The 26,903-nt window shown below is 35.5% G+C and overlaps 1 protein-coding gene across 2 annotated transcripts in view; it reads left to right on the top strand.

Annotated features, from left to right (window-relative positions):
- The first annotated feature begins 2,100 nt into the window (after window positions 1-2,100).
- The window catches only part of LOC123253125 (UPF0462 protein C4orf33-like), a 35,388-nt gene continuing 10,585 nt past the window's right edge, over window positions 2,101-26,903 (top strand). For both annotated transcript variants that reach the window (XM_044682413.1, XM_044682414.1), the window contains exons 1-3: window positions 2,101-2,152; window positions 20,269-20,457; window positions 22,853-22,913. In XM_044682413.1, coding sequence (XP_044538348.1) covers window positions 20,277-20,457; window positions 22,853-22,913 — 242 coding nt within the window. In that variant the 5' untranslated portion in view covers window positions 2,101-2,152; window positions 20,269-20,276. The remainder of the gene's footprint in view (window positions 2,153-20,268; window positions 20,458-22,852; window positions 22,914-26,903) is intronic.

Raw genomic sequence — 26,903 nt, 5'->3', positions numbered from 1 at the left:
TAACTTTGTGGCTAATCCATACTTTCTTCTTAGCATTGTATTAGCACAGAATGAAATGTAATTCAGTTAGCTTTCGAATATTCAAATGATTCATTATCCAAGCCACAATCACTTAAAGTAGACAATAATGCATTGAAAATATTCTCTGATATGATTGCAACCAACTCTTTTAGAGCAACAAACAACATTACCAATGCAGAAGCTGATTAAATTGTTCTATTAGATCACTTAATATCAATCATTTTTCACAAAATGATTATTAAGTGTGATTGTAAGCAGTGAAAGAGTTGAGGACAAACCAAAAACCATGTATAAGTCTTTGGTGCTTGACCACGTTTTTTTAAATTCTGGGTATATTTTCTTAATTATTACCCAGTTCTTGCTTGTAGTTATATTTATAGCTGGAAGAAATCAAATCCAAGGTGCTCATTTGACAGAAGCATGGCCTGAGGCCCAAAGAGGTTATGACTTGCTCTAGTCACCAAGTTAACAAGTGACAGAGCTGATTTGAACCCATGTCCTCTGTCTTCAAATCCGGTCCTCTTTGTACCATGCTATCCATGTAATCCTTCTTAAAGTAGTTTAGAAATCAAACAATCAATTATCATTTAGTAAGTGTCTACTATCTGCTAGACACTGTGCTAAGTATGCTGGGTATGTGAAGACAAAAATTAAATAGTCTTTGTTCCCAAGAATCTAATATTCTACCAGGAAAGATAAGTACATACCTAAATAAATATAACTATATGCAAAGAAATACAAAGAAAATTTTATGGGAGTAGAGTGCATCCCTGCTTGGGGTAGGGTAGTCAGGAAAGGGTTCATGTAGAAGGTGATGCTTGCATAAAGGTTTTTGTTTTTTAAAACCCTTATCTTCTGTCTTAGAATTAGTACTATATATTGGTTATAAGGCAGAAGAGCAGGAAGGGCTAGGCAATGGGGATTATGTGACTTGCTCAGGGATACCATTATATAGAGTTTTGAAAGGAAGCAGGGATTCTAAGAAGTAGAGGTGAGGTGGAAGTACATTCCAATTATGGGGAAGGGCTACTGGAAAAACCCAGACACAGGAAATGGGCATATTAAGGCTAAAAAACAGGAAGAAGGCCAGTTTGATAGGATTGTAGTGTGCTGGAAGGTTGAAAAAGCAGGTGGGACTCAGTGGTTATAAAGGGCTTAAAAAAAACAAACAGAGGAGGTTATATTTTGTCCTGGATGGAATAAGGAACCATTGAATTTACTAAGTGCAGGAATGACATGGTCAAAACTACACTTTAGGAAAATTACTTTGGCCCGTATATGGTAGGATGGATCAGATACTTAATCTGTCAGTGCCACAGGCAACTAAGATTATAAATAACAGATGTGGAATGTTAAATAGAAAAGTTTTTGGCTGTGTTTGTGTGTATGTAAGGAGCAGAGGGGTTTAATTATTTCTATTATTTCTTTAATTATTTCTATATTAATTCTATAACTTATGAACTTATAGAATTTTCAACACTTGATTTGTATACGTAGTTGGCCATAGATTACATGAAGAGATGTCTGCTGTTTATTGGGGTTAAAATCCGATTTTGTTACACAAATATAGAATTCCCTTTTTAATTACTAAGCTACTCTTTTGTTTGTTTGTTTGTTTTTTTTTACCCTTAACTTCTGTCTATTGGTTCATAGGTGAAAGATTGGTAAGGGTGGGCAATGGGGGTCAAGTGACTTGCCCAGGGTCACACAGCTGGGAAGTGTCTGAGGCCGGATTTGAACCTAGGACCTTCTGTCTCTAGGCCTGGCTCTCAATCCACTGAGCTACCCAGCTGCCCCCTACTAAGCTACTCTTAATCCCTTTGCCATTTTTTTCTTTATTAAATGATAAATTTATTTCACATAGGTCTCCTAGGGGCAAATATTGCAAGGTTTCTGATGGGTGAGAGGCTTGAGTAGTAATTTAAAGTGTTACCTCTCTCTCATTCCCAGGGAGCAAAAAACAAAACAAAACAAAACAAAACAAAAAACCCAGCTGCTTTAGCTTCAGCTCTCACAAGTCCCTCCTCTAAAGCCTGTCAGGGGTGCTGGGCGGAGCCTCCCCTGGGCAGATGAGCGGTGGCAGCCTCTCCAGAAGGAAGCAGGAAACTGGACTGCAAAGAACTTCCAGCTGGTCTGTGATCTTTTGCTTTTAATGCCCTCCTCCTGCTAGGACTGACCTGCACCCTTGCTAGCAGTGGCTCCTTCTCCTCCTCTTTTATTTCCAGAGTTCATCCACCTGCCAGCTCCTTGGCTTTCTCTCTGCTAATCTTGTCTACTCACACTCTGAGGCCTGGTTTGTTATTTTCTGAGATAGCCAGAAATGTAAAGGAATCAGAAATAACTATCGTCTAAGGTAGCAAAAATGTTTTTCCAGAATATCTCTATAGCCTTACTTCCCACTTCTGTTTAGGAAAAACATCTCATTCATCTGTGTTTTTCTAAGCCTTTGCCATCCTTTCTCTTCTTCAGTTCTAAATATTTATTGAATTCTCTCTTCCAAAACATCTGTCTTTTCTTTCTTACCTTTCTTTTCAGGGCAGTAAATAGAATGAGACAACTAAGGCTTTGTCCCAAAGCAGAGGGCGCTGGCATAATTTCAGGTCTTTAACAGCTAGAAACAACTTGCTATAGCACCTAGTTAAGCAGAATAATCTATTTAAATAAGAATTTTCCAGAGAACTGACTAGTGAAGCCATCCACTGCTTCATCTTGCTTCACCCTTTGTCTCTTGGCAGCTTTGCCATCAGTGGTCTTCTGCTAGTGTCCTGTTAATTTAGTGCCAAGTGGATGAAGCATATAGTTGGAAAGTGGTAGTTTTTGATGGGAAAGACTTCTTTTTATCAGATTCAAAGGCCCTCTTCCTATGTAACTTCTATTGTATGTATTTATAGGAGTGGTGGGATTCATGTGTAGCTTTCTAGGTACTGAGCTGTATTTTGCAGTGACCTGGAAAGTTTAAAGTTCCTATCAGCAAATTTGTATAATTTCTAAAGCAAATCAATTCATGAACCAGATTTCATCTCTAATTTTGATTTCTTATTTGGTTTCTTAATGGCAAAGTAGATCATAGGCTCCCCACAATAAATAACATATTTATTTAATTTTATTTAGAGCTGTAAATTACTTCAGAGGTCACTCAGTCTAATTCTTCATTTTTATAGTTGAAGAATAGTGAGATTAGTGATAGTGGCTAGGGAGATTAAGTGATTTGTCTAAGGCCATGACAAGTGGGAGATACAAACTCCTTATATGATGACTAAATCTAGGACACTTTCCATTGTGCAAGAACAGAGACTAGATTTGAATTCAGAAAAACTTGAGCTCAAATCCCACCTAGAAACATTTACTTTCTTGTGGACACACAGACCTTGGGCAAGACACTTGCACTCTGTAAGCCTTAGTTCTTCAACTGAGGAATGGGGGAAAGTAATATACAAAGTACCCATGCAATAGGATTGTTCAAATGAGGTAATCTATGCACAGTAGAACCTTGTTCTACTGGAATTCAACAAATTCTAGTACCTGCAATTAGCAATTGAAAAAAATAAAAGCGGAAAAATACATAAAATAAAAAAATTTAATTATGTGGTAAATCTGCACTATTTTTCCAACATGCACAGTCTAATAGAAGTTTGCCCAATCAAGCTCATTCTCACTCTGAGAAGTGTGTGTCATCACATTGTTTTGCATCAAACATTATTAGCTCCCGCATCAGTCTTTCTCCAGAATTCTTGTTTCTCACAAGGTCTGTCTGAGTCAGAACAGTGTTTCTCTTTGTTTCATTAACAGTGTTTAGTTATTAATAATGGGCCCAAAGTACAAGAGTAGTGATGATGCTGGTAGTTCTGAGAAGCCTAAGAAATGCTGCAAAGTATGTAGATATGTTTTATATATAAGAAATACTTGTTAAATAGTTTGCTATTATGCATAATTTTTAATTTACATGAAGGGTCTTGGAACATATTGGTTATGTAAAATGAGGTCCTACTGTATTCTTTAAATGACAATTGTTACTAATTTTAATAGGCTAAACATAAAAGAGCACCAATAAAAATTTTTTTCACATAAACACTCTGGGCTAATATAATAAAAGTCAATTGATTTAGAAAAAAATGAATAATAGTATAACAGATACAAAAAACTTTTGAAAAGACTTATATTTACACCTCCAAAATTTATCTTTAATTCTTTTGATAAACATATTTTTGGTTTTGTTAATATTACAATCATTTACAGATAGTGTAACCTGTCCTTTAATCCCTACTTTTACCCAACTAGTCCTCCCTTATAACTAAGAAACCAGTTAAGCAAAACTAGCTGATAGAGGTGACCTCATCAAGTCTGATGGTGTATGTAGAATTCTCTTCCTTAAAGAGTCCCATGACTCTTTAACAGGATGCCAAAGGAAGGGAAGGAAGTGATTTCTCATCTCTTCTTAGGATCCAAGATTGGTCATTACAACTGATTTTTATTTGGCATACTGTTAGTTTTCTTGCGTATTGTATTACACTTATTGTGTAGATGGTTCTTTGGTTTCTACTTATTTAATGCAGCATTAATTCCTACAGGTCTTTCTATATATATATGTATACATACATACATACATACATACATACATACATACATATATATATATAAATATATATATATACATACATACAACTGAAATACAGAGTCATTTCTGGGGTAGGTATTATTAGCTATTAGTGAGATTGAGGAAGAGCTCAAGTAGAAGAGATCAAATAATACTTAAGTACTGATTGAATGAGATAATATTTGTAAAGGCTTTAGCATAGTATCTGGCACAGAGTAGATGTTTAATAAATGCTTGTTCCTTCCTCCTCCTTCTTTGAGGGAAGCAAGGAATTCCATGTGCGGGAAGACAGGGCACATTTGAGACAGAGAATAGATAGCCTAGTTCAAAGGGTGGTGAATAATTGTTTGATGGGGACAGAAAGCAGGACAATTATGGCTGGCATGTAGGGTTGGTGAGAGGTGATGTGCAACAAACCTGGGGAACAGGCTGAAATCAGACTGTGAAAGACTTTAAATGTGAAACAATTTGCTTGTATTTAATCCTAGAAGCAAAAGGAAGAAATTGGACTTTCTTGAATAGAGGACCTATGCTTTAGGAAAATTGATACAGCTTCTGGGTGAAGCATGGATGGCTTGGAAAGAAAAGAGATTTTAGGAAGAGAGATCAATTAAGAAGCTATTGCAATGGCCCAGGTTAGAACTGGTGAATTAGAGGGATGCCCATGTAATTAGAGAGGAGATGGATAGGATAGATCTTCTAAAGGAAAAATCTGACCAAAATTAGCAAAACAATGGAGGAACTAGAAAGAGTGAAGCCTTGGGGGCAGCTGGGTAGCTCAGTGGATTGAGAGCCAGGCCTAGAGATGGGAGGTCCTAGGTTCAAATATGGCCTCAGACACTTCCCAGCTGTGTGACCTTGGGCAAGTCACTTGACCCCCATTGCCTACCCTTACCACTCTTCCACCAAGGAACTAATACACAGAAGTTAAGGGTTTAAAAATATAAACAAAAAACAAAAACAAAAACAAAAAAAAGAGTGAAGCCCAAAAGAACACCCTCCTTTGTTGAGATCCTGAATAACTGAATAACTAAAAGAATAGTGATTCTCTACAATGAAAGAGAATATTTAAAATGAGTTGTGGATTTATGTATAGCATGTTGTTTTTTTCTTTGTATGATTCCAAATTGGTCTCCAGAATGGCTGATCCAAACCATGACTCCACTAATGGACTGATGTTTGTTAGAGTGTCTGTTAACAGCCTGCCAACATCAACTATTTCCATTATTTATCATCTAGACAATTTTAGGAGGCAGCAGGTACAGCCCTGAGCTAGTCAGTCAGTAACACCTAATGAGTTCAAATTTTGCTTCAGACCCTTACTAGCTGGGTGTCCCTAAGCAAGTTAGTTAACTTCTGTTTGTCTCAGTTTCCTTAACTGTAAATTGGACATAATAATAGCATCTACCTTGCAGGGTCATTGTGAGAAGCAAATGAGATCATTTTTATGGGGGAAGAAAAGCATTTAGCTAAGTGCCTGGCACATAGTATGTGCTAAACAAACAAACAAATAAATAAACAATTCCTTTCCTTTCTAATTTATATTAGTAGTGATTTGGTGCCATCTCTCATATAGTTGTCGAGAGTTTGAAATGCTTCTTTTTGGTTTTAAATAGATTTTATTAATATTGTTTTTATTTTACCATGTTTTCCTTTATATCCTTCCCCATCACTCCCAGATCCATCCCTTATAACAAAACATTTCTCTTTTAAAAATTGGAAAAAGCAAAAACCAATTAACATATCAATCTCTCTCTATATATATATCTATACCAGTGTTCCACATGATTTCATCTACCTCTGCAAAGGAGTAGGGAAAGCATCTTCTTGTCTCTCTTCTTTGGGGCCAAGCTTGTTCTTTATGACTTTGCAGCATTTGTATCTGGCTGTTTTGTGGTTCTCATTATATACATGGTAGTCATTGTGAAGGTTGTTTTCCTGTCTCTGTTAATTCATTTTGCATCAGTTCACTTAAGAAACTTTCCAGTGTTTTTCTGTATTCCATCTTATTCATTTCTAATAGCACAAAAATATTCTATCCCTTCACATCCCCCAATTTGGTTATTCTCCAGTCAAGGAGCAGTCACTTTACTCCAAGTTCTTTGCTACCAGAAAAGCTATTTTATTGTTTTGGGTCACATAGGACCTTTCTGTATATGCCAAACAATTCGATTGCATCAAATTACTTTACAGAATAGTTGTGCTTATTCATATCAACAAATAATTAATATCTTGCTTTCCCTAGCCCATACAGCATTGACAATCCCTGTTCTGCCCATGTGAGAATTTATTTTTTAATAATCCACATTTCTATATTGGACTGCATCAATTCCTCTGTCCAATTCCTGGTTTAGAAGATTTCCCTCCAGTCTACTGCTTTTTATATTTTGTTTGTCCTTAGGAATTCCAAGAAGTGTTTTCCTTTTAACAAAATTTGGTTAATAGATAAAGGAGACAATGGTTCTCTTCCTGAGTACATGACCTCCATCACCTATAGTAAGGGAAGGAGGCAAAAGTCTGATGGACCATCTCCTAATTGTTATTTGACAATTAGAGGTGTTCAAAAGAAGGGCTGAATAATGAGCTTCTAAAACTAAATTTATAGATCTGCCTGGAAAGCCTTCTAGGTCTTTGGTCTTTGAGGGGGCCACTGACCTATCAATCTATTGATTATAAGACTAGCCTAGGGGATTCTGGGAAGATGGCAGCTTAGACGGAGCAAAACCTCAGACCCCTGTACCCTTCCTCAATGAGATAGAAAACAAAGCACTGCTAGGGGGAAGAAAACCAAATCTAACAACAGCTATCTAGAAGTAGGATCCCCCAGCTCTGTCCTGTTGTTATCCAAGAAAACTGCCCTGACATTCTTGAACAAGAGGGAATAGTGGAAATTGAAAGAATCCACAGATCATCTCCTACATTTAATCAATAACTGACACCTCCAAAGAATATTATAGCCAAATTCCAAAATTACCAGACCAAGGGAAAAATATTACAAGCTGCTAAGAAGAATTCATTCAGATACCAGGGAACCACAGTTAGGAGAAAGGGAAGTACAATAAGGGAAGAGACTACGGGGATTGATTAAAAATAAATCTCTAATAATTAGAGAAATGCAAATCAAAATAACTCTGAGGTACCACCTCACACCTAGCAGATTGGCTAAAATGAAAGAAGGGGAGAGTAAAGAATGCTGGAGGGGATGTGGTAAAATTGGGACATTAATGCATTGCTGGTGGAGTTGTGAACTGATCCAACCATTCTGGCTGGCAATTTGGAACTATGCTCAAAGGGCTATAAAAGAATGCCTGCCCTTTGATCCAGCCATAGCATTGTTGGGTTTGTACCCCAAAGAGATCATAGATAAACAGACTTGTACGAAAATATTTATAGCTGTGCTTTTTGAAGTGGCAAAAAACTGGAAAATGAGGGGATACCCTTCAATTGGGGAATGGCTGAACAAATTGAGGTATATGCTGGTGATGGAATACTATTGCGCTAAAATGAATAATAAACTGGAGGAGTTCCAGGTGAACTGGAAAGACCTCCAGGAACTGATGCAGAGCGAAAGGAGCAGATCCAGGAGAACATTGTACACAGAGACTGATATACTGTGGTAAAATCGAATGTAATGGACTTCTGTACTAGCAGCAATGCAATGACACAAGACAACTATGAGGGATGTATGGTAAAGAACGCTACCCACATTCAGAGGAAGGACTGCAGGAGAGGAAACATATAAGAAAAACAACTGCTTGAATGCATGGGTTGGGGTGGACGTGATTGGGGATGTGGACTAGAAACAACCACATCAATGCAACTAACAACAATATGGAAATGGGCCCTGAACAAGGACACATGTTACAACCAGTGGAAATGTGCGTCAGCCATGGGTGAGGGGAGAGCGGGGGGGGGGGGTGAAGGGGAAAGTAGGGGTATGAAGCATGTAATCAGGTTAAAAATGAATATTAATAAATGTATAAAAATAAAAAAACACTGGTATAGAAGAAAATAGTGAAAGAAGAAAGGGCAGGATAAGGAGAGGGAATCAAAATATTGGGGAATACACAGTTGATAATTATAACTCTGAATGTAAATGGGATGAACTCACCCATAAAATGGAAGCAAATAGTAGAGTGGATTAGAAACCAGAATTCTACCATATGTTGTCTACAAGAAACACACATGAAGCAGGTGGACATACATAGAGTAAAAATAAAAAGCTGGAGCAAAATCTGTTGGGCTTCAACTGAGAAAAAAAAGAGGCAGGAGTTGCTATCATGATTTCTGACAAAGCCAAAGTAAAAACAGATCTGGTTAAAAGAGATAAGAAAGATAATTACATCCTGATAAAAGGCAGTATAGACAATGAAGAAGTAGCAGTACTCAAGATGTATGCACCAAATGGTATAGCATCTAAATTTCTAAAGGAGAAACTGGCAGAGCTCAAGGAGGAAACAGATAATAAAACTATACTAGTAGGAGACATGAACCTTCCTCTATCAGATCTAGATAAATCAAACCAAAAAATAAATAAGAAAGAGGTAAAAGAGGTGAATGAAATCCTAGAAAAATTAGAGTTAATAGATATGTGGAGAAAAATAAATAGGGACAAAAAGGAATACATCTTCTTTTCAGCAACATGTGGTACATTCACAAAAACTGACCATGTACTAGGGCATAGAAACATGGCTAAGAAATGCAGAAGAGCAGAAATAATAAATACAACCTCGGATCATCATGCAATAAAAATAATAAGTAAGGGTACTTGGATAGGCAAATCAAAAACGAATTGGAAGCTAAATAATTTGATTCTCCAAAATCAGTTAAAGAACAAATTCTAGAAACAATTAACATTTTCATAGAAGAGAATGACAATGATGAGACATCCTACCAAAATATGTGGGATGCAGCCAAAGCAGTACTCAGGGGGAAATTTATATCTTTGAGCACATATATTAACAAATCAACAAGGGCAAAGATCAATGGATTGGGCATGTAAATAAAAAAAACTAGAAAGTGAACAAATTAAAAATCTCCAGATGAAGACTAAATTAGGGATCATAAAAATTAAAGGAGAAATTAATAAAATTAAAAGTAAAAGAACTATTGAATTAATAAATAAGACCAGAAGCTGGTACTTTGAAAAAACAAATAAAATTGACAAAGTACTGGTCAATCTAATAAAAAAAGGAAAGAAGAAAACCAAATTAACAGTATCGAAGATGAAAAAGGAGACTGCACCTCTAATGAGGAAGAAATTAAGGCAATCATTAAAAATTATTTTGCCCAATTATATGGCAACAAATATAACAATCTAGATGATATGGATGAATATTTACAAAAATATAAATTGCCTAGATTAACAGCAGAAGAAATAGAAAAATAATCCCATATCAGAAAAAGAAAGTGAACAAACCATTAAAGAACTCCCTAAGAAAAACTCCCCAGGACCAGATGGATTCACAAGTGAATTCTATCAAACATTCAAAGGACAACTAATTCCAACACTATACCACTTATTTGACATAATAAGCAAAGAAGGAGTTCTACCAAATGCCTTTTATGACACAAATATGGTACTAATCCCAAAGCCAGGTAGACCCAAAACAGAGAAAGAAAACTATAGACTAATCTCCTTAATGAACATAGATGCAAAAATCTTAAATAGAATGCTAGCAAAAAGACTCCACCAAGTGATCAAGAGGGTTATTCATTATGATCAGGTGGGATTTACACAAGGAATGCAAGGATGGTTCAATATTAGGAAAACCATTCACATAATTGACCATATCAACAAGCTAACAAACAAAAATCACATGATTATCTCAATAGATGCTGAAAAAGCCTTTGACAAAATACAATACTCATTCCTATTGAAGACACTAGAAAGTATAGGAATAGAAAGGCCTTTCCTAAAAATAATAAACAGTATATATCTTAAACCATCAACAAGCATCATCTGCAATGGGGACAAATTAGAAGCATTCCTTATAAGATCAGGAATAAAACAAGGATGCCCATTATCACCTCTATTATTTAACATTGTTTTAGAAACACTAGCAGTAGCAATTAGAGAAGAAAAAGAAATTGAAGATATTAAAATAGGCAATAAGGAGACCAAGCTATCACTCTTTGCAGATGATATGTTGGTCTACTTAAAAAATCCTAAAGGATCAACTAAAAATAAAAAGCTATGGAAATAATCAACAACTTTAGCAAACGTACAGGATACAAAATAAATGCACATAAATCATCAGTATTTCTATATATTTCCAACACATCACAGCAGCAAGAGTTAGAAGAGAACCACCATTTAAAATCACCCTAGGCCAGTGGTTCCCAAACTTTTTTGGCCTACCTCCCCCTTTCCTGAAAAAAAATATTACTTAGCCCCCTAAAAATTAATTTTTAAAAAAATTTTAATAGCAATTAATAGGAAAGATAAATGCACCTGTGCTATCACTGCTCCCCTGGATTGCTGCAGGACCCACCAGGGGCTGGTAGCACCTACTTTGGGAATCACTGCCCTAAACAATATAAAATACTTAGGAATCTATCTAACAAAACAAACACAGGAATTATAGGAACACAACTACAAAACACTTTCCAAACAATTAAAATTAGATATAAATAATTGGAAAAACATTGACTGCTCTTGGGGAGAATGAGCTAACATAATAAAAATGACCATTCTACCCAAATTAATTTACTTATTTAGTGCCATACCTATCAAACTACCAAGAAATTTTTTTACTGAATTAGAAAAAACTATAATAAAATTTATTTGGAAGAACAAAAGATCAAGAATATCAAGGGAAATAATGAAAAAAAACGTGAAGGAAGGTGGTCTAGCAGTACCAGATCTTAAACTGTACTATAAAGCAGTGGTCATCAAAACAATATGGTACTGACTAAAAGACAGAAGGGAGGATCAGTGGAATAGTATTGGGTAAATGACCTCAGCAAGACAGTCTATGATAAACCCAAGGAGCCCAGCTTTTGGGACAAAAATCTACTATTTGACAAAAACGACTGGGAAAATTGGAAAACAACATGGGAGAGATTAGGTTTAGATCAACATCTCACACCCTACACCAAGATATATTCAGAATGGATGAATGTCTTGAATACAAAGAAGGAAACTGTAAGTAAATTACGTGAGCACAGAATAGTTAGTATACTTGTCAGATCTCTGGGAAAGGAAAGATTTTAAAACCAAGCAAGAGTTAGAAAAAAATTACAAAATGTAAAACAAATAATTTTGATTACATTACATTAAAAAGTTTTCATATAAACAAAACAAATGCAACCAAAAATTAGAAGAGAAACAACAAATTGGGAAAAAATCTTTATAACAAAAAACTCTGACAAAAGTCTAATTACTCAAATATATAAGGAGATAAATCAATTTTACAAAAAAATCAAGCCATTCCCCAAATGATAAATGAGCAAGGGACTTGAATAGGCAATTTTCAGATAAAGAAATCAAAGCTATCGATAAGCACATGAGAAATTATTCTAAATCTCTTATAATGAGAAAAATGCAAATCAAAACAACTTTGAGGTACCATTTCATACCTAGCAGATTGGCTAACATAACAGCAAAGGAAAGTAGTGAATGTTGGAGGGGATGTGGCAAAATTGGGACATTGATGCATTGCTGGTGGAGTTGTGAATTGATCCAACCATTCTGGATTGTAATTTGGAACTATGCCCAGAGTACTTTTAAAGACTGGCTGCCCTTTGATCCAGCCAAGAGATCATAAGGAAAAAGACTTGTACAAAAATATTTATATTTACACTCTTTGTAGTGGCAAAAAAACTGGAAAATGAGGGTTTGCCCTTCAATTGGGGAATGGCTGGACAAATTGTTGTATCTGATGGTGATGGAATTCTATTGTGCTCAAAGGAATAATAAATTGGAGGAATTCAATGTGAACTGGAAAGACCTCCAGGAATTGATGCAGAGTGAAAGGAGCAGAACCAGAGAACATTGTACACAGAGACTGGTACAGTGTGGTAAAATTGAATCTAATGGACTTCTGTACTAGCAGCAATACAATGATCCAGGACAATTCTGAGGGACCTATGAAAAAGAATGCTATCCACATTCAGAGGAAAAACTATGACAGTAGAAACACAGAAGAAAAACAACTGCTTGAACACACAGGTTGTTTCGGATATGATTTGGGATGTAGACTCTAAACAACCACCCCAGTGCAACTATCAATAATATGGAAATAGATCTTGATTTGATGACACATGTAAAAACCAGTGGAAATGTGCTTCGGCTACAGGGGGTGGGAGGGTGGGGTGGATGGAGGGAAGAGTAAGAACGTGAATCATGGAACCATGGAAAAATCTTTTGTAGTAAACAAACAAACAAAAAAAAAACCTAGCCTAATCAACAAATTGATATCTTTACCCATAAATTAGTCTCTTGAAATAATTTTAATCATTACAATCAGCTTTGCCAGTTTGCTGGGTATTAGGTGGAATCTTAAGGTTGTTTTGATATGTAGTTTTTTTTATAAGTGATTTGGAGCATCCTTTAATATGACTCTTAAAATTTTGTAATCCACTTGAGAAGTTTGTTCATATTTTTTTCTATTGGGGAAGTAAACCAAAGTTTTTATACTTATTCTATTGGTCCACTTCACTCTAGCTAGTTATGGGCAACAAGCTTTAATCATTAAAGCACACATGAAATGCTTCTTTTGGAAAGTATTTCTTTAATGGTCCATTGACCACACTTATGATTGGGAAGTATCTCTTACTATGATGTACTAATGTTAATTCTTTGTTTACATAATTATCATGGTTTTTATAAAAGGTTTTTGATACAAAGATTTTCTCTCAGTTGTCAGTTTCCTTTCTTACCTATTAACATTGATTTTGTTTTGCTTGCAAAAGCTTTACCATTTTATAGAGTCAGAATGATCTATTTAAAAGAATTTCTTCTTAGCATTGAAAAATTTGGAGCAGATCTTTATGAATTTATTGTTGTGGAATTCAGATTATATTTCTTCTAGAGCTGAGAAGAGGTGAGCTAACAATCTCTATAGTTCAGTTTTCCTTTGTTTTATTACATGCTCCCCATGAGGTTTGTGATTCTAAAAACCAAAACCATGCAAGATTCGGCAAACCTGGAACTTATTTTTAAAAAAGAAAAATGAAAAATTCAGCTTTATGAATTACTGTGTAACAATTCCCAAGTGCTAAAACATTGTCACTGCTTAACATCTGAACTAAAACCTATAGAAAGAGATCCTACATTATGGATAGGAACAGTTGCAGTCTATTTGGTAATACCTGCTGATACACATCACAAACATGTGCAGGCTGTAAGCTTTTAGCATTTAGTAGGTGGGATGGCACTTAACTTTTCCCATGTGTCTTATGCTTTTTCTCTACGAATCCATTAGGAGCCCAGCTCATTGTTTGAATCTTTAATACTCTCCTCTTCCCCACTAAGACTGATTCTCCAGGGAAAGGCAATTTAGATAAAGGCAAGTAGATAAGAAGGGATGTACCTAATGAAGATTCCAGCAATATTTTACCAGCAAGTCAATAGATATAGAATGACTAGCATCTAGAAGAGGCCATAGAGACCATCTATTCCAATCTTTTCATTTTACGAGCAAGGAAGGTAAGGTCCAGAGAATGTTAATTTTATACAATAGTAATCTGTCATCTCATTGATCTGAGTACATTCCCTAATGGTACAAATTGTAAACTTGTCCACGTCTTTCAATAAATCCCCTACAGAAGATCTATCTCATATACTGGGGTCTATTCCTAGTTCTTTTGGCATTATGGAAATGTCAATAGAGTATACCGTCTCTTCCTTGCCCTCACTATTTTACCAGAATACTTTATTTTCACACATGTCCCTAAATGGCACATTTTAATATTGTCAGTAGTCTTTGGATATCCAAGAGTAATAAAGAAATATTTTATTATATTTTTAAAAATTTCCAATAGAGCAAATAGAGTAGAGTTGGAATTTGGTTGATTGGAGTTTGAAAAAACTGGGACATTTTTGACTCGGTTTGCTATTAGTTGTAGAAACATGAACAAGTCTTCATTTCAGAGAGTCTCACTTTTCACTTCTAAAAAATGGACACATTATGGGGATAATTTGAAGGAAAGGTGTTTGGGATAAGGGAATTGAAAAGAGGATGTTGGAGACTTGGTAAGTGGATAAATTAGGCTTCAGGTAGGCTGGGATTAAAGGAGATTCAGGGTATAAAAGGACTGAAGTCAGGAGTATAACACAGAAGGGAAACAGAGATCTTCTTGGGAGAAGAGTAGTTAAACTAAAAACAGACTAATACAGCAGGCTTACAGACTGGGACTTAGACTCAAACACAAGCTGAGGGAAATAGACTAGATTGAAATTAACAAACAGGCTTTAGTTAATTTCACAGGAAGGGACCTATTTTGAAGTAACACCTTCCTTTCAAGATGGATGCCCAGCTACCCTCTGAGCCCAGAGTATGTTGTCTCTTTCCTCTTCTCCCCTCTTGATAACTAACAGACAAAATACACTAAATAGAACTATTGAAACACAAAGGATTTAATTGTTTGAAGGATGTTATTAGGAAGGTGGATTAAAGGAAAGCCCTATCAGTTATCTCAGGAACCTCAGGTGGGGGAAGGGAAATAAAGATGGAATCTGAGTAAGGACCTGCCTTGCTCAGTTTTACAAAATCTATCTAAAGGGAATAAAGGTGATTTGATTAAATTATAAATAATGCTGTCAATTAAATAACTCTTCACAGATTTAACTCCTCTCTAATTTCTCTCCTTATAAACTCCACAGCCACTAAGGTAAGGGAGGGAAGGCAGGGTGGTATTGGGAAAGGAAGATATAAAGGGTCTATCTAAAATAATAATTTCTTAAGTAAATCTATCAATGCTAGGCTAAATTTCAATATTGAAGGTAGATAATCTAAGAGCTCGCTCATTGACTTCCTCCCTTCACGGAAGATCCAGTCAACTGCCTCTCCTCAAGATTCTAAAACCTGTAACAGCTTTTTGGAACTCAGCCAAAGCTAGAAAAAAACTATAACCCCCAATTCTGTATACTACAGCTTCCACTACTAAAACATCATTAGATGGTATAAGAATAAAAGGAGCCAGTAACCAATGTTATGACAGAGTGGGAGAGAGAGAGAGAGAGAGAGTCTTTATGGCGACTCTCTCCTCCAGCTCTCCCCTGGGGCTGAATATACACTGGGAGACTTCGAGGGGGTGTCACCCTGAAACTGGGTGACCTGGATGTCATGAGGACAACATATTGTAGGCCTGAAAGAAAAATATTTCTAATTATTTTTGTCCAAAAGAATGAATGATAACTAGTTGTTGACCAGTTTGAGTTTAAAATGTTAGTAGCTGCAAATTTAGATCAACAAGTTACTCACTAAATATTGCAAATGATTAATATAATTTTTTTATTCTCCCATATCATTACTATTACGTAGAGAATAAAGAAGGTGTGAGATGTCTTTGTGTTAAATTTGGTAATGGATAATACTTGAAAGATTTTCCATAAATTTTTATAATTTTCCTAAAGGTATCGTAAAGTGATGCAACACATGGAAAAAGCATTGGATACAAAGTCAGGGAACTTGGGTTCAATATTCAACTTCATTAATTACTACCAGTGTAGCCTGGGGCAAATCACTTCATCTCTTTATATCTTTCTTTCCTCATTTAGAAAATGAGAGAAGTTGAATGAGATAACCTCTAAAGTCTCTTTGGCTATAGATTTTGGGGCCTTCCTATGATACAGGGACCTGTACCTCTTTAGTGGTGGAAATATGGCTTTAAGTCATTATAGTATTATGCTCATTAAAAAAATTCCAATTTGTTTAACAGAATATAGAGAAAAACTTTTTTAACCTAAGATATTCTGTGTAATAGAGCATTAGGCTGTGAAGCCCTGGGTTCAGATCCTAACTCTGACCCTTACTAAGCCCGGGTAAGTCATTTAAGCTCTCTTTTGTCTCAGGTAATTCCCTAGGACTTATCTACTAAATCACAGACAGGTTAGGATTTGTGAAGGAAATTCCCGTACTGTGAATTCCCTTCAGTGAAGAAATATCCACTCTTTCCCATATTCATGCCTAATAACAAGTATCAGTAACTGATGAAGAACAATCAAATATTATAAATCAACCCAGTACAAGGGATTGAAAAATCAGATATTTCTGAGTGCTTTTTTTTCTTCAAAAAATAAACATTTTATTGATTGTTTTTATTTGACATACCTTATTTCTGGACATTTCCTCCTGCCACCACCACCTCAGAATTGAGTCCTCCCTTTTAATAAGGACAGACAATTAAGGAAAATTAATTGATGACAAAACAACCATAATATGACAATGTAGGTAACATATTGCCCTCAGAGTGCCCTAAATCAGAGGGATGTATTGCAGTTGTTAGTTTGTTTTCTTGTACACATTGATTTTTAAAAAAATCTTGAACTCATCTTCCTTTTATTCTTGAATCTATTTCGTCAATCAGAACAAAGTTAGACAAATTTCAGGCTCTGAATTAATTTTACTTTCTATAAATTGATTGCAACCAATAAGCAAATTGTGGGTTAATGCTTCACTTAAAATGATATTGTCATAAGATTAAAAAAAAAAACTCTTACTCTCCATTGTAGAAGTAATACTATGTATTTGTTATAAGGCAGAAGAAAAATAAGGGATAGGCAATGGGGATTAAGTGACTTGCCCAGGGTCACACATAGAGGAAGTGTCTGAGGCTAGACTTGAACCCGGATATCCCATCTCCAGCTGACTCTTATCTACTGAACCACCTAGCTGCTCCCACCCCTCATAAGATTTTAAAGAAGAAAATTCACCTATCTTAGCAAATAATTGTTATCACCATTTTAAAACATGTACAAAAGTTAAAAAAAATCTTTACTTTAACAAATATTTAAAAACATGACAAAATGTTAAGAGCCATATGCCAACCTCTCTTTAATATGCTCTCACTTTCAGGAGGCCTAATTTCATGTGTCGAGCCTATGAATAATAAATAATATCTCTAACAGTATATTCTAGGTGTAAATATCTAGCTGTAATAACATTTCTATTAATAACAGAGATTTTTCTGGTGTTTTAATCCTTTATCAATCAGCACCAGAGGGAAGACTTGTAGGAGAGGTAGAGAGATATATTCTAGGACGTCTGATGAAGGGAGTGAGGCATTAAACTCATCACTGGATTTTAACTAAAATAAAATCAAAATTATTGTGAAAGTGTATATCTCATGGTTTTGAGGCAGAGGAAGTAGGTTGAATTAAGCTCAGGAGAAATAGGAAAGAGAGCCAGAATTTGGACCCAAGTAAAGAAAGGAAGACTTGTTTCTAAGGAAGAGGGCTGCTGAGGGACCTGTTTCTAGGGCAGGATGGACACCAGATCCTATAGGAAGCTAGCAACAGTGGGAGACTTATGGATGATGTCATGGAAAGAGGTCAAAATTTATAGTCAGAAGATCCAAATGAAAGTCCTGGCAGGGCTCCTTGCTATCTGTGTGCCTTGGAAATGTCACCTTGCCTCTTAAGAGCTCAGTTTGCCCAATTACAACATTAGGGTGTTGGATGATATGATTTCTGAGGTTTCATGCCCCATCCTACCCCTACTCTTTCCCTAATTCCAGGGTCTAAGATCCTCTCCTAATTCTCAAGAGGAAAAAAAAATAGGCCTCCAGGAGCTAATCGTTGTTCTTAGCTATTTCACCATAAGGGAACAAAGGGAGAGATTTCTCTATTTTATAATGTTGAAATATGATTAACAAGGGTGAAGCTTCTCTTTACACATATAAAATATATTTATGTAAGATATATATGTTCGTATTAGTTTTCTAAATATGGCTCTGCAGTAGCATAAATAGAAATCTTGGAATTTGGTCCTTCCTTCTCCAAGAATGACTTGTTTCCCACCTTGAAAGAAATAGAAGAGCCATGACTGCATCTGCTTCTTTCCTTGCCTGCCTTCAAGAATGGTCTTAGACCATACTTATATCTATCTATTCTCTTCTTCTTCTACCCCTCCTCACCAACTGCCAACTCCCACCCTCAGTATTCTTGGTCTAGGAATATGAGTCTATCTCAGGACAAATGTTACTTCTCTGGACACTAGCCCCATGGTTTACACTTGCCAACTTAGTTTATTTTCACCAAATGCTACACAAAAGACCGTTACAAATATTGCAAATAATTGCAAAAAACCCATTTATTCAAGCAAATAGCAAAAAAGAAATGAGTATTTTAAAGATTAAAATATACCAGAAAATAGAAGAGAATAAATGAACTATTTAGATGGAATTGATATGAAATCTTAACTCGATCAAAAGAAAGCCATACCCAGTGGAAAATCTTTAAAACCAGACCTTCCTAAACCATTTGAGAGTCATGTCAGTGGTATGATCAGTGCCTAAGGCTTGGCCAGAAACTCGGGTTATACAAACTTAAATATTTAAAATGTAAAATGAAAATTCTAGTTTTGTCTACATATGGTTTAATTGATTGCTAATCGACAATGATATTTGAAAGATAATGGAAAGGAAAAGAGATACAGTAGGATTAGAGGCAGGTAAATTCTCTGATATAAAAAAAAAAAGGTAAGAGAACAGATTCTACAGACTATAAACCAGTGAGCTTGCTTTTAATTTCTAAGGAAATTCTGGAATGAAAAGGCAGTGTTAGTGAATGTCTAGGAAAGGAATCCGTGAATACCAAGAGCCAGCATGACATGGCTAGGTCATACCAGACTATCAGACTAACCTTAGTTCCTTTTTGATAGTTAGATGTTAGATGAATGGAACATGTTGGATATGGTTTGCTTAGAACTTAGCAAAACATTTTATAAAACAACTCACACTATATTTTTTGAAAAGATAGAAAGGTATGAATTATATGGTAATACAATTAGATGGATTTTGGAACTAACTGAATGACCAGATTCAAAGAGTAGTTAGTGGTTTAAAGTAACTTTGGTGGGAGATCTCTAGTAGAATGCTTCAGGGATCTATAATTAACTCTAAGCAGTCAAAAAAGAATTTTTTTTCATCAAGCACTTAAAAGCAAATGACTTAGATAAAAGTATATTTATCAGTTATTTAGGTGACTGGCAGGAATAGATAACCTACTGGATGACAGGATCTAAAAATATGAAAGACTAGTGTACTGGCCTGTAGAATCTAATAAGATGAAATTCAAAGGAGACACTCCTGGTTCAGCACTATATGATGCTTATTTATCTCCCTCTGGATATGGAGACCAGGGACCTGGGTTCAAATCTTAGTTCTACTAATTACTTATTGAATGACCAATGGTAAATTATGTTATATCTTTAGGTTTTTGTTTATCCTTTGTATAATGAAGGGATTGAAGGCCTCTTTAAGGTTTAAATTTATGGACCTGATAAATCATGCCTAGAACTCTTTAGCTGTGGAAACCTGGCTGCAAATCATCATATTCTTATGATTGTTAAAAAAAAAACATTGAAATGTAATGTGTGTTACAATAAGTAGACTTTGATACTATTTTCCTTTTAATTGAAGGAAATGCTTTTGACACAACTTTCTAAATTCTCATGAGGCTAAGTTTCTTGAATTTTGTTTTTTAGTGCTTTCAATGGATTTTAAAATTGAACACACTTGGGATGGTTTGCCAATACGCCATGAGCCTGTGTGGATCCGGCTGAGTCCAGGTGATGGAGGATTGATGATGGAAGTGAAGGCTCCATTTTTTAATGATCCTTCAGCCCCACCTGGAGAAGCAGGAAAACCTTTTGAAGGACTGTGGGATTATGAAGGTTAGTAGAAATGCTGAATTTTATTACAATCATCAATCTTTCATAATACCTTCTTGAAAGGACTTCATTTTAAAAGGAGCACTCCTGAGCACTTCACATGGTAATTTGGAGATTTCCTTCTAGCCCTTAAGACAGATAATTACTCAGAATAGAGTTTAAAACTTGCATTAGTAGAATGAGGAAAAATAGCCATGATAAATCCAGATTGGAGAATGGCTACTATGTTTTCTTTCCCTTACTTCTCCCAACTTCCTTCTCCCATATTGCCATTTGAAAACAGCTCAACCCTGGTAATAGTGTGGATATAAGAGAAAATGTTTCATAAAAAAAGACTCTCAAATGGCTATAATACCTTTATCTAAAAGAATTTTACTTTTAGGCCTCAGGCACAAAATTAAAGAAAATCTGCAGTTGACTCTCAACTTTCTGTGACCATTCTATATGCAACGAGGGGAGACTTTTCCCTTTGCTGCTCATCTGGTACTTGTTTGAGCTTCTAATATTTACAAAGGTTACAATTTAATTTCCATTTCTACTATGCTAATTTAGAAGCCACCTACCAAATCTCTTAAGGATGAAGGTAGAATGCTTCTGTGTAGGAGTCCTGTGTTCTGTTTCCCATCCTACACACTTACTGATCTTTTATTTGCAAAGTTAGTGCCATAAATCTTTTTTTTTTTTAAGATGAAGGTAAAACTCATTCCAAACAACTCCTTCAATAATACTGTTTTTCCAATGAGTGTGGAAAGATGGAAAGCAGCAATAATTTCTGTTAGTGACTGGTGTATAGCCAGTGGAAGAGTAATTCTTTCATTTCTTCTTTTTTATTGAGTGCTCACTATATAAAAAAGTACTGTACTAGGTACTTTGGGTGATGAAAAGATGAACAAGATAATAATTCTTGCCATTGGCAATAGTGGAGTCTGGTGGGTGGACAAGACAAGTACATGAAAAAATCCACTAATACAAGGTATGGTGAGAGGAAAGTCATGTGAAGTCTAAAGTACTATGGGAATCTAGAGGTTTGAAAGTACATCTAGGTAAGAGAATTAGGGGAGGGTTAGTGAGGGTTAGTTAGTAAAGTAACGTTTACTTAAGCCTTGAAGTCAGGAGGATTTCAATGGGAAAAAGGTGCCATGATAAGTTCATTCCAGGTAGAAAGAATATTAAATCTTAGATCAGGAGCTAGAAATGACTTTAGAGGGCATCTAGCCCATCTATCTCACTTTACATATGAGGAAACAGAGGTTCAGAGAATTTATGTGACACGGGTAGTGAGTGTTGGAGATAGGATAGGAACTCAGATCCTCTTATTCCAGAGGCTATAATTTTTACATGATCAAAAGTAAGAAGGCAGCAAATTCAAGGAGTAGTAGATAACTTGCTTGACATGGAATCAGGAAGAATTGAATTCAAAATTGCTACCATCTCCCTTTTACCTTCTACCCCTTACTACCTGTAGAACCATAGTCAAGTCACTTAATCTCCTTAAGCCTCGGTTTCCTCATCAATAAAATAGGGATAAAAATATCTGTAATGCCTGTATATCTACTGGAGTTATCATGAGGCTCAAATGAGATAATACAGGATATCCCAAAAAGTCTTAGTGTAGCCTAATATTTAATAACTTCATAAGTATAAAGGCTATACATTTACAAAACATTATTTAAAAGTTTAATTACTTATATTTCTTTTACACTATTTAGTTTCAGAACACTGAGTAATAAATTTTAAATTTTAACTAGATAGGGCAGCTTGAATTTATCCACTGTGTGTGCAACACTTTCTGGATGATACTTTCTCAGACCAGTGGATTTATCAAGAATGTCATCTTGCCTGATTACCTCGGTCACTTGATCTATCTCTATTGGTCTTTTTCTTGAGGGCCACATCAGAACTGTCCTGTGTGTATCAAAACCCCATTTTTGGTATGATTTTAACATAAGGATTACAAATTAAATCTTTTCATTCACCAACAGCTAAGAAAAGTTTTTACAAAGTTTTCACAAAGTTCAAAAATTTAAACCTACCAATATTGAAAAAAATTTAGATACTTAACATTTCAAGTTTCATTTTTTAGTACAGCATTTGTACTCCAGAAGTTATAAAAGCTTAAAACTGTACTAAAGTTTTGGGATGTGCTGTAGGCATAAAGCACTATGTGAATTTTTAAGCATCATACAGATATCAATTATAATGATTACAGGTAGGCCAGTAGTAGGCCAGTAGGTAAGTATGGACAAGTACTGTGAAGTTAAGAGTATGAAGAGTCATGGATACCATACTATAAAAACGCCATTAAAGAATTAAATATACTTTCTAAGGGAAAAATAAGTAATTTCATAGTAAAGCACAATTATATTTCTCAAAATGGTATTATTTCTTTTTTAAAAAGTGGTGGAGGCATTTTTCTTGAATGACAGAACCAAGCAATATTTGGAAGTTGAGCTTTGTCCGTGAGTATGAATGTCTTATTTGAATGTCTCTCTTTCTCTCTGATCCATTCATTGTTGCCTGCTTGAAAAGCATGTGTTATGGTCACAGTTAATTCCATTTAATTAGGATCATAGATACAGAGACCTTAGTGATAATCAAGTTCAATCCTTTCATTTTACAGATGAAGAAACTGAGGCCCAGAGAGGTTAGATGACATATCAAAGGTTGTACAAATATTGAACAACAAAAATGCAATTTGCCACTCTATATCCTGTTCTTTCTATTACCCTGATACTGCCTTATAGGGGAAGGGAAAATCTAAGTTAATACAAATCAGAACTATTGAACTGTTAGTATGGATTTATTACTTATCAATAAAACTACATCTTGCCTTATACAACACATGTTTTCCTAAACTTTTGCTTGAAAATTGAATATTTGTAAGTCAATATATATTTTAAATGTTCCACCAAGAGTTGACTTTCAATGAAAATTTGTAGTGAAGATATTTCAAGGATTGATTAATTTGTAATATTACTAATGAACCATACCTTGAGTTGTGTGTATTTTAAATTTGGAATTTTGTACGCCAGGCATTTTTAAACCACAGATACAGATACATTAGATTAATTTAATAAAATGTTCCATTCAAGGGAACCTGCTTCAATATATAGGTACAATTATTTCTTATCAGCATATCAATTTTTATATATAGTCATATCTTGAATGTTTTAAAAATATTGGTAGTATTATTCTCATTAAATTATTAGATATATTAAATAGCCCTATGCCATCTTGTGTTGTATATAGAGAAGACTATTTTTTCATAGAAAGTTATGGATGTGGAATTAGGAAGACCTGCATTTAAAGTTCACCTCAGATAATTCTCACTCATAAATTTAGCTTTGAAAGAGACCTTAGAGGCCATTAATTTCAACCCCCTAATTTTACAGATGGAGAAACTGAAGCTCAATAAAGGTCAAATGGTTTGTTCAAGGTCACACAGGTAATAAATGACGGATTCAGACTGTGAACTCAGGTCCTATTACTTCAAGTTCAGCTCTTTCCATTGCTCTCTGCTGCCTCCTAATTCCTGGCTGTATATTCCTAGGTAAATCATTCGACCTTAGTTTTCCTCATCTCTAAAATGGGGCTAATGATAGCTCTTGCACTTATCTTAATATTTGTGAGGATCCAGTTAAAGTGTGTGTGTGTGTGTGTGTGTGTGTGTGTGTGTGTGTGTGTGTGTGTNATCCAGTTAATGTGTGTGTGTGTGTGTGTGTGTGTGTGTGTGTGTGTGTGTGTGTGTAAAGTGCTTTGCAAACTTTGATGAGACATGTAAATGTCACCTAGCCGTAATATTTACAATGCAAAGATGAATTATTAGTCCAAATGACATGAATGAGTTCTTGATTAGTAAGATTTTAGTTTATTTTATTGTTTATTCAGTTATAAGAAAGACAATGTGGCATAGCAGATAGAGGGTTGGCATTGCAACCAGTTATACCTGGATCCTGGTCCTGCTTCTGACACATAGTACCTGCGTGGCACTGGCTGATTTACTTAATCTCCCACTCAATGCTCCAAGTAACGAGCATTGATGCAGGGAGTTTCCACACTATGAGCTCCACAATGTGGAAATTATAGGTCTGGGGGGAAAAAAAGAAATTTTAAAACTTCATTAGCACTCCAGCATTGAGTAGTTCAGTTTTTTATAGTAACTCTTTCTTCCTTTCTTTCTAATTTTTCTTTAATCAATACTTAAATGAATACCTTATACTAGTCTTCAAAGCATATAAGAATAATGATAGCTCCTATTACCACTGTGAGTTACAGTTTATAAAGAGTAATTTGTGGCAGGGAAAGCCCTGCAATAAATATTGGAAAGGGGCAGAGCAAAATTAATTCTCATCCCCATTTTACAGATGACAAAACTGAGAAATCTTTAGAAAGATAAGACAGTTGGCCCTCATAGCCACTCAGCGAGTACTAGAATTGGACCATGAACCCAAGCCTTCATTTGTTTGTTATTGTTCAGGCTTTGTGACCCCGTTTGGGATTTGCTTGGCAAAGATACCGACATTTTCCTACTCTAGTTCATTTTACCAGAGAAGAAACTATGGCAAACAAGTTAAGTGACTTGCCCAGGGTCACATAGCTAATAATAGTTATCTGAGGCTGGCTTCGATCATAGGTCTTCCTGACTCCAAACCTGGTACTCCACTCCACTACCTAGCTGTCCTTCAACTCCATTTTTGCATTCCTCTGTGCTAGAGGATAAAAATAGAGACAGGACAGAGATATTGAATGTTTATGCTAGATTGTCAGTCTCATGAGGTCCAAGATCATGTCATTTTTATGTTTGGGCTCCTTAGCACCTGGTATAGGGCTCTGGTCATAGTACATCTAAGAAATGCTGAAATGATAAATTTGACAGTTCTTTATGATGTAGTACAAAAGACCCCAACCAATGGATTATATGAGGTTTTAAATATGCATTTCATTTCACTCATTTTATTTTATGCCAGCTCTTAATCCTTAGAGAATGAAATGGCAAAGCACTCCATTGTCTTTGTCAAGAAAAACCACATGAACAGTATGGTCCTTGGAGTCACAAAGAGCTGGACACAACTGAATGACTGAAGAACAAAACAAAAACTCCTATCAATTTTGCATTTTACAGTTCCTTTAGAACTCACAGTAGGCCAGCTGTCCTTATGTGGTCTAGACAACCACTAAGGTATGGCACTTTGGGAAAAGTAAGGGAATTGGGAAACATTTCTATTTCCCTATTCTCTGCTCCCTTTCCCTCTTTCCTCCTGCATTATGGGAAAGTTTCCCATTCAGAGTTCAGGGACTCAGAATAGCAAAAGTAGATAGTCTTATAGTTCCCTTGATCTTCCCTATGACAGGGAGGGGTGGATTTAGGACTATTAGTGAGATACCCTGGAAGAGAAGGGGGGAGGAGTCTTCCAGAGATGGTTGCACTGAACACTTCCATGAGAAGTACTTGACGATTTTTTAAAAGTAAACTTCTTATGCATAATAAACCATGTGGTTTCACAAAGTCAATAGCACAACTCATTGGTAAATTAGGGGGATGTCTACCCCAAGCGTGTGAAGACTTCCCATGGTGAAATGGGTGGATTAGAACAAACAGCCATGAAGGTGGTTGAATCAGAATCACTGTGAAGTGCTTAGAGCTTGATCAGATGTCAAAAGATGGCAAGATTATTTACTATGTCCTGGGCCATTGTCAATCATCATTCTGCCTTTTGTATTGCCACTGGACTTCCATGACTCTGGAAGAGAGAGTAAGTCTGGTAACTTTGTGAGACTCTGCCTCACTTAAATTCAATTCACGAACAAGTTAAGACATTACCCCAGGATGTCACTGGTCCTCTTAGAAAATGAAGGACAAACAATAACACCACATAATAATACAAATATGAGTCAAGATGGAGAAGGGGAGATCCCAGAAGTGGAGATGGGTACCATTTATCCTAGGAATTGTTTTATAATCTTTCAGTAGTTTGAAGCAGTATTTTTCTATCTTCCCCCTAGAACTCAACATCTGGGCTAGTGATAGTCTACTTCATGCCAGCCATTTTCAAGCTCAGTACTTGGTGGGTTTAGGCATAAAGAGATCTCCCTCTCAATTAATTAAAACAATAATCCATTTTTCATAGACTTCCAGAAATGGCATGAGCTGGGTAAGGCCTGCAGTTATTTCTCTAACATCTTAGATTTCACTTGAGAAATTAAATAGGACATACCCTGACTGCACCTACTATCACACTCTTTTGAAAAATAATATTTCTTTTTATGAGGAGCCATTAAGGAACTCAAAAATTTTAGGCATACACATACGCTTGTGTATATAATGTATTATAGGAAAGGCAATGAGATGTAATGGATAGAGAGTAGTAATTGGATTTCAAATAACTATATAGTATGTATCAATTTGGGTTATTTGAATATATATATATATATATATATATATATATATA

The sequence above is a fragment of the Gracilinanus agilis genome, chromosome 6 (assembly GCF_016433145.1).
Source record: "Gracilinanus agilis isolate LMUSP501 chromosome 6, AgileGrace, whole genome shotgun sequence".
NCBI lineage: Eukaryota > Metazoa > Chordata > Mammalia > Didelphimorphia > Didelphidae > Gracilinanus > Gracilinanus agilis.
This window is presented reverse-complemented; position numbering and strand designations above follow the sequence as displayed.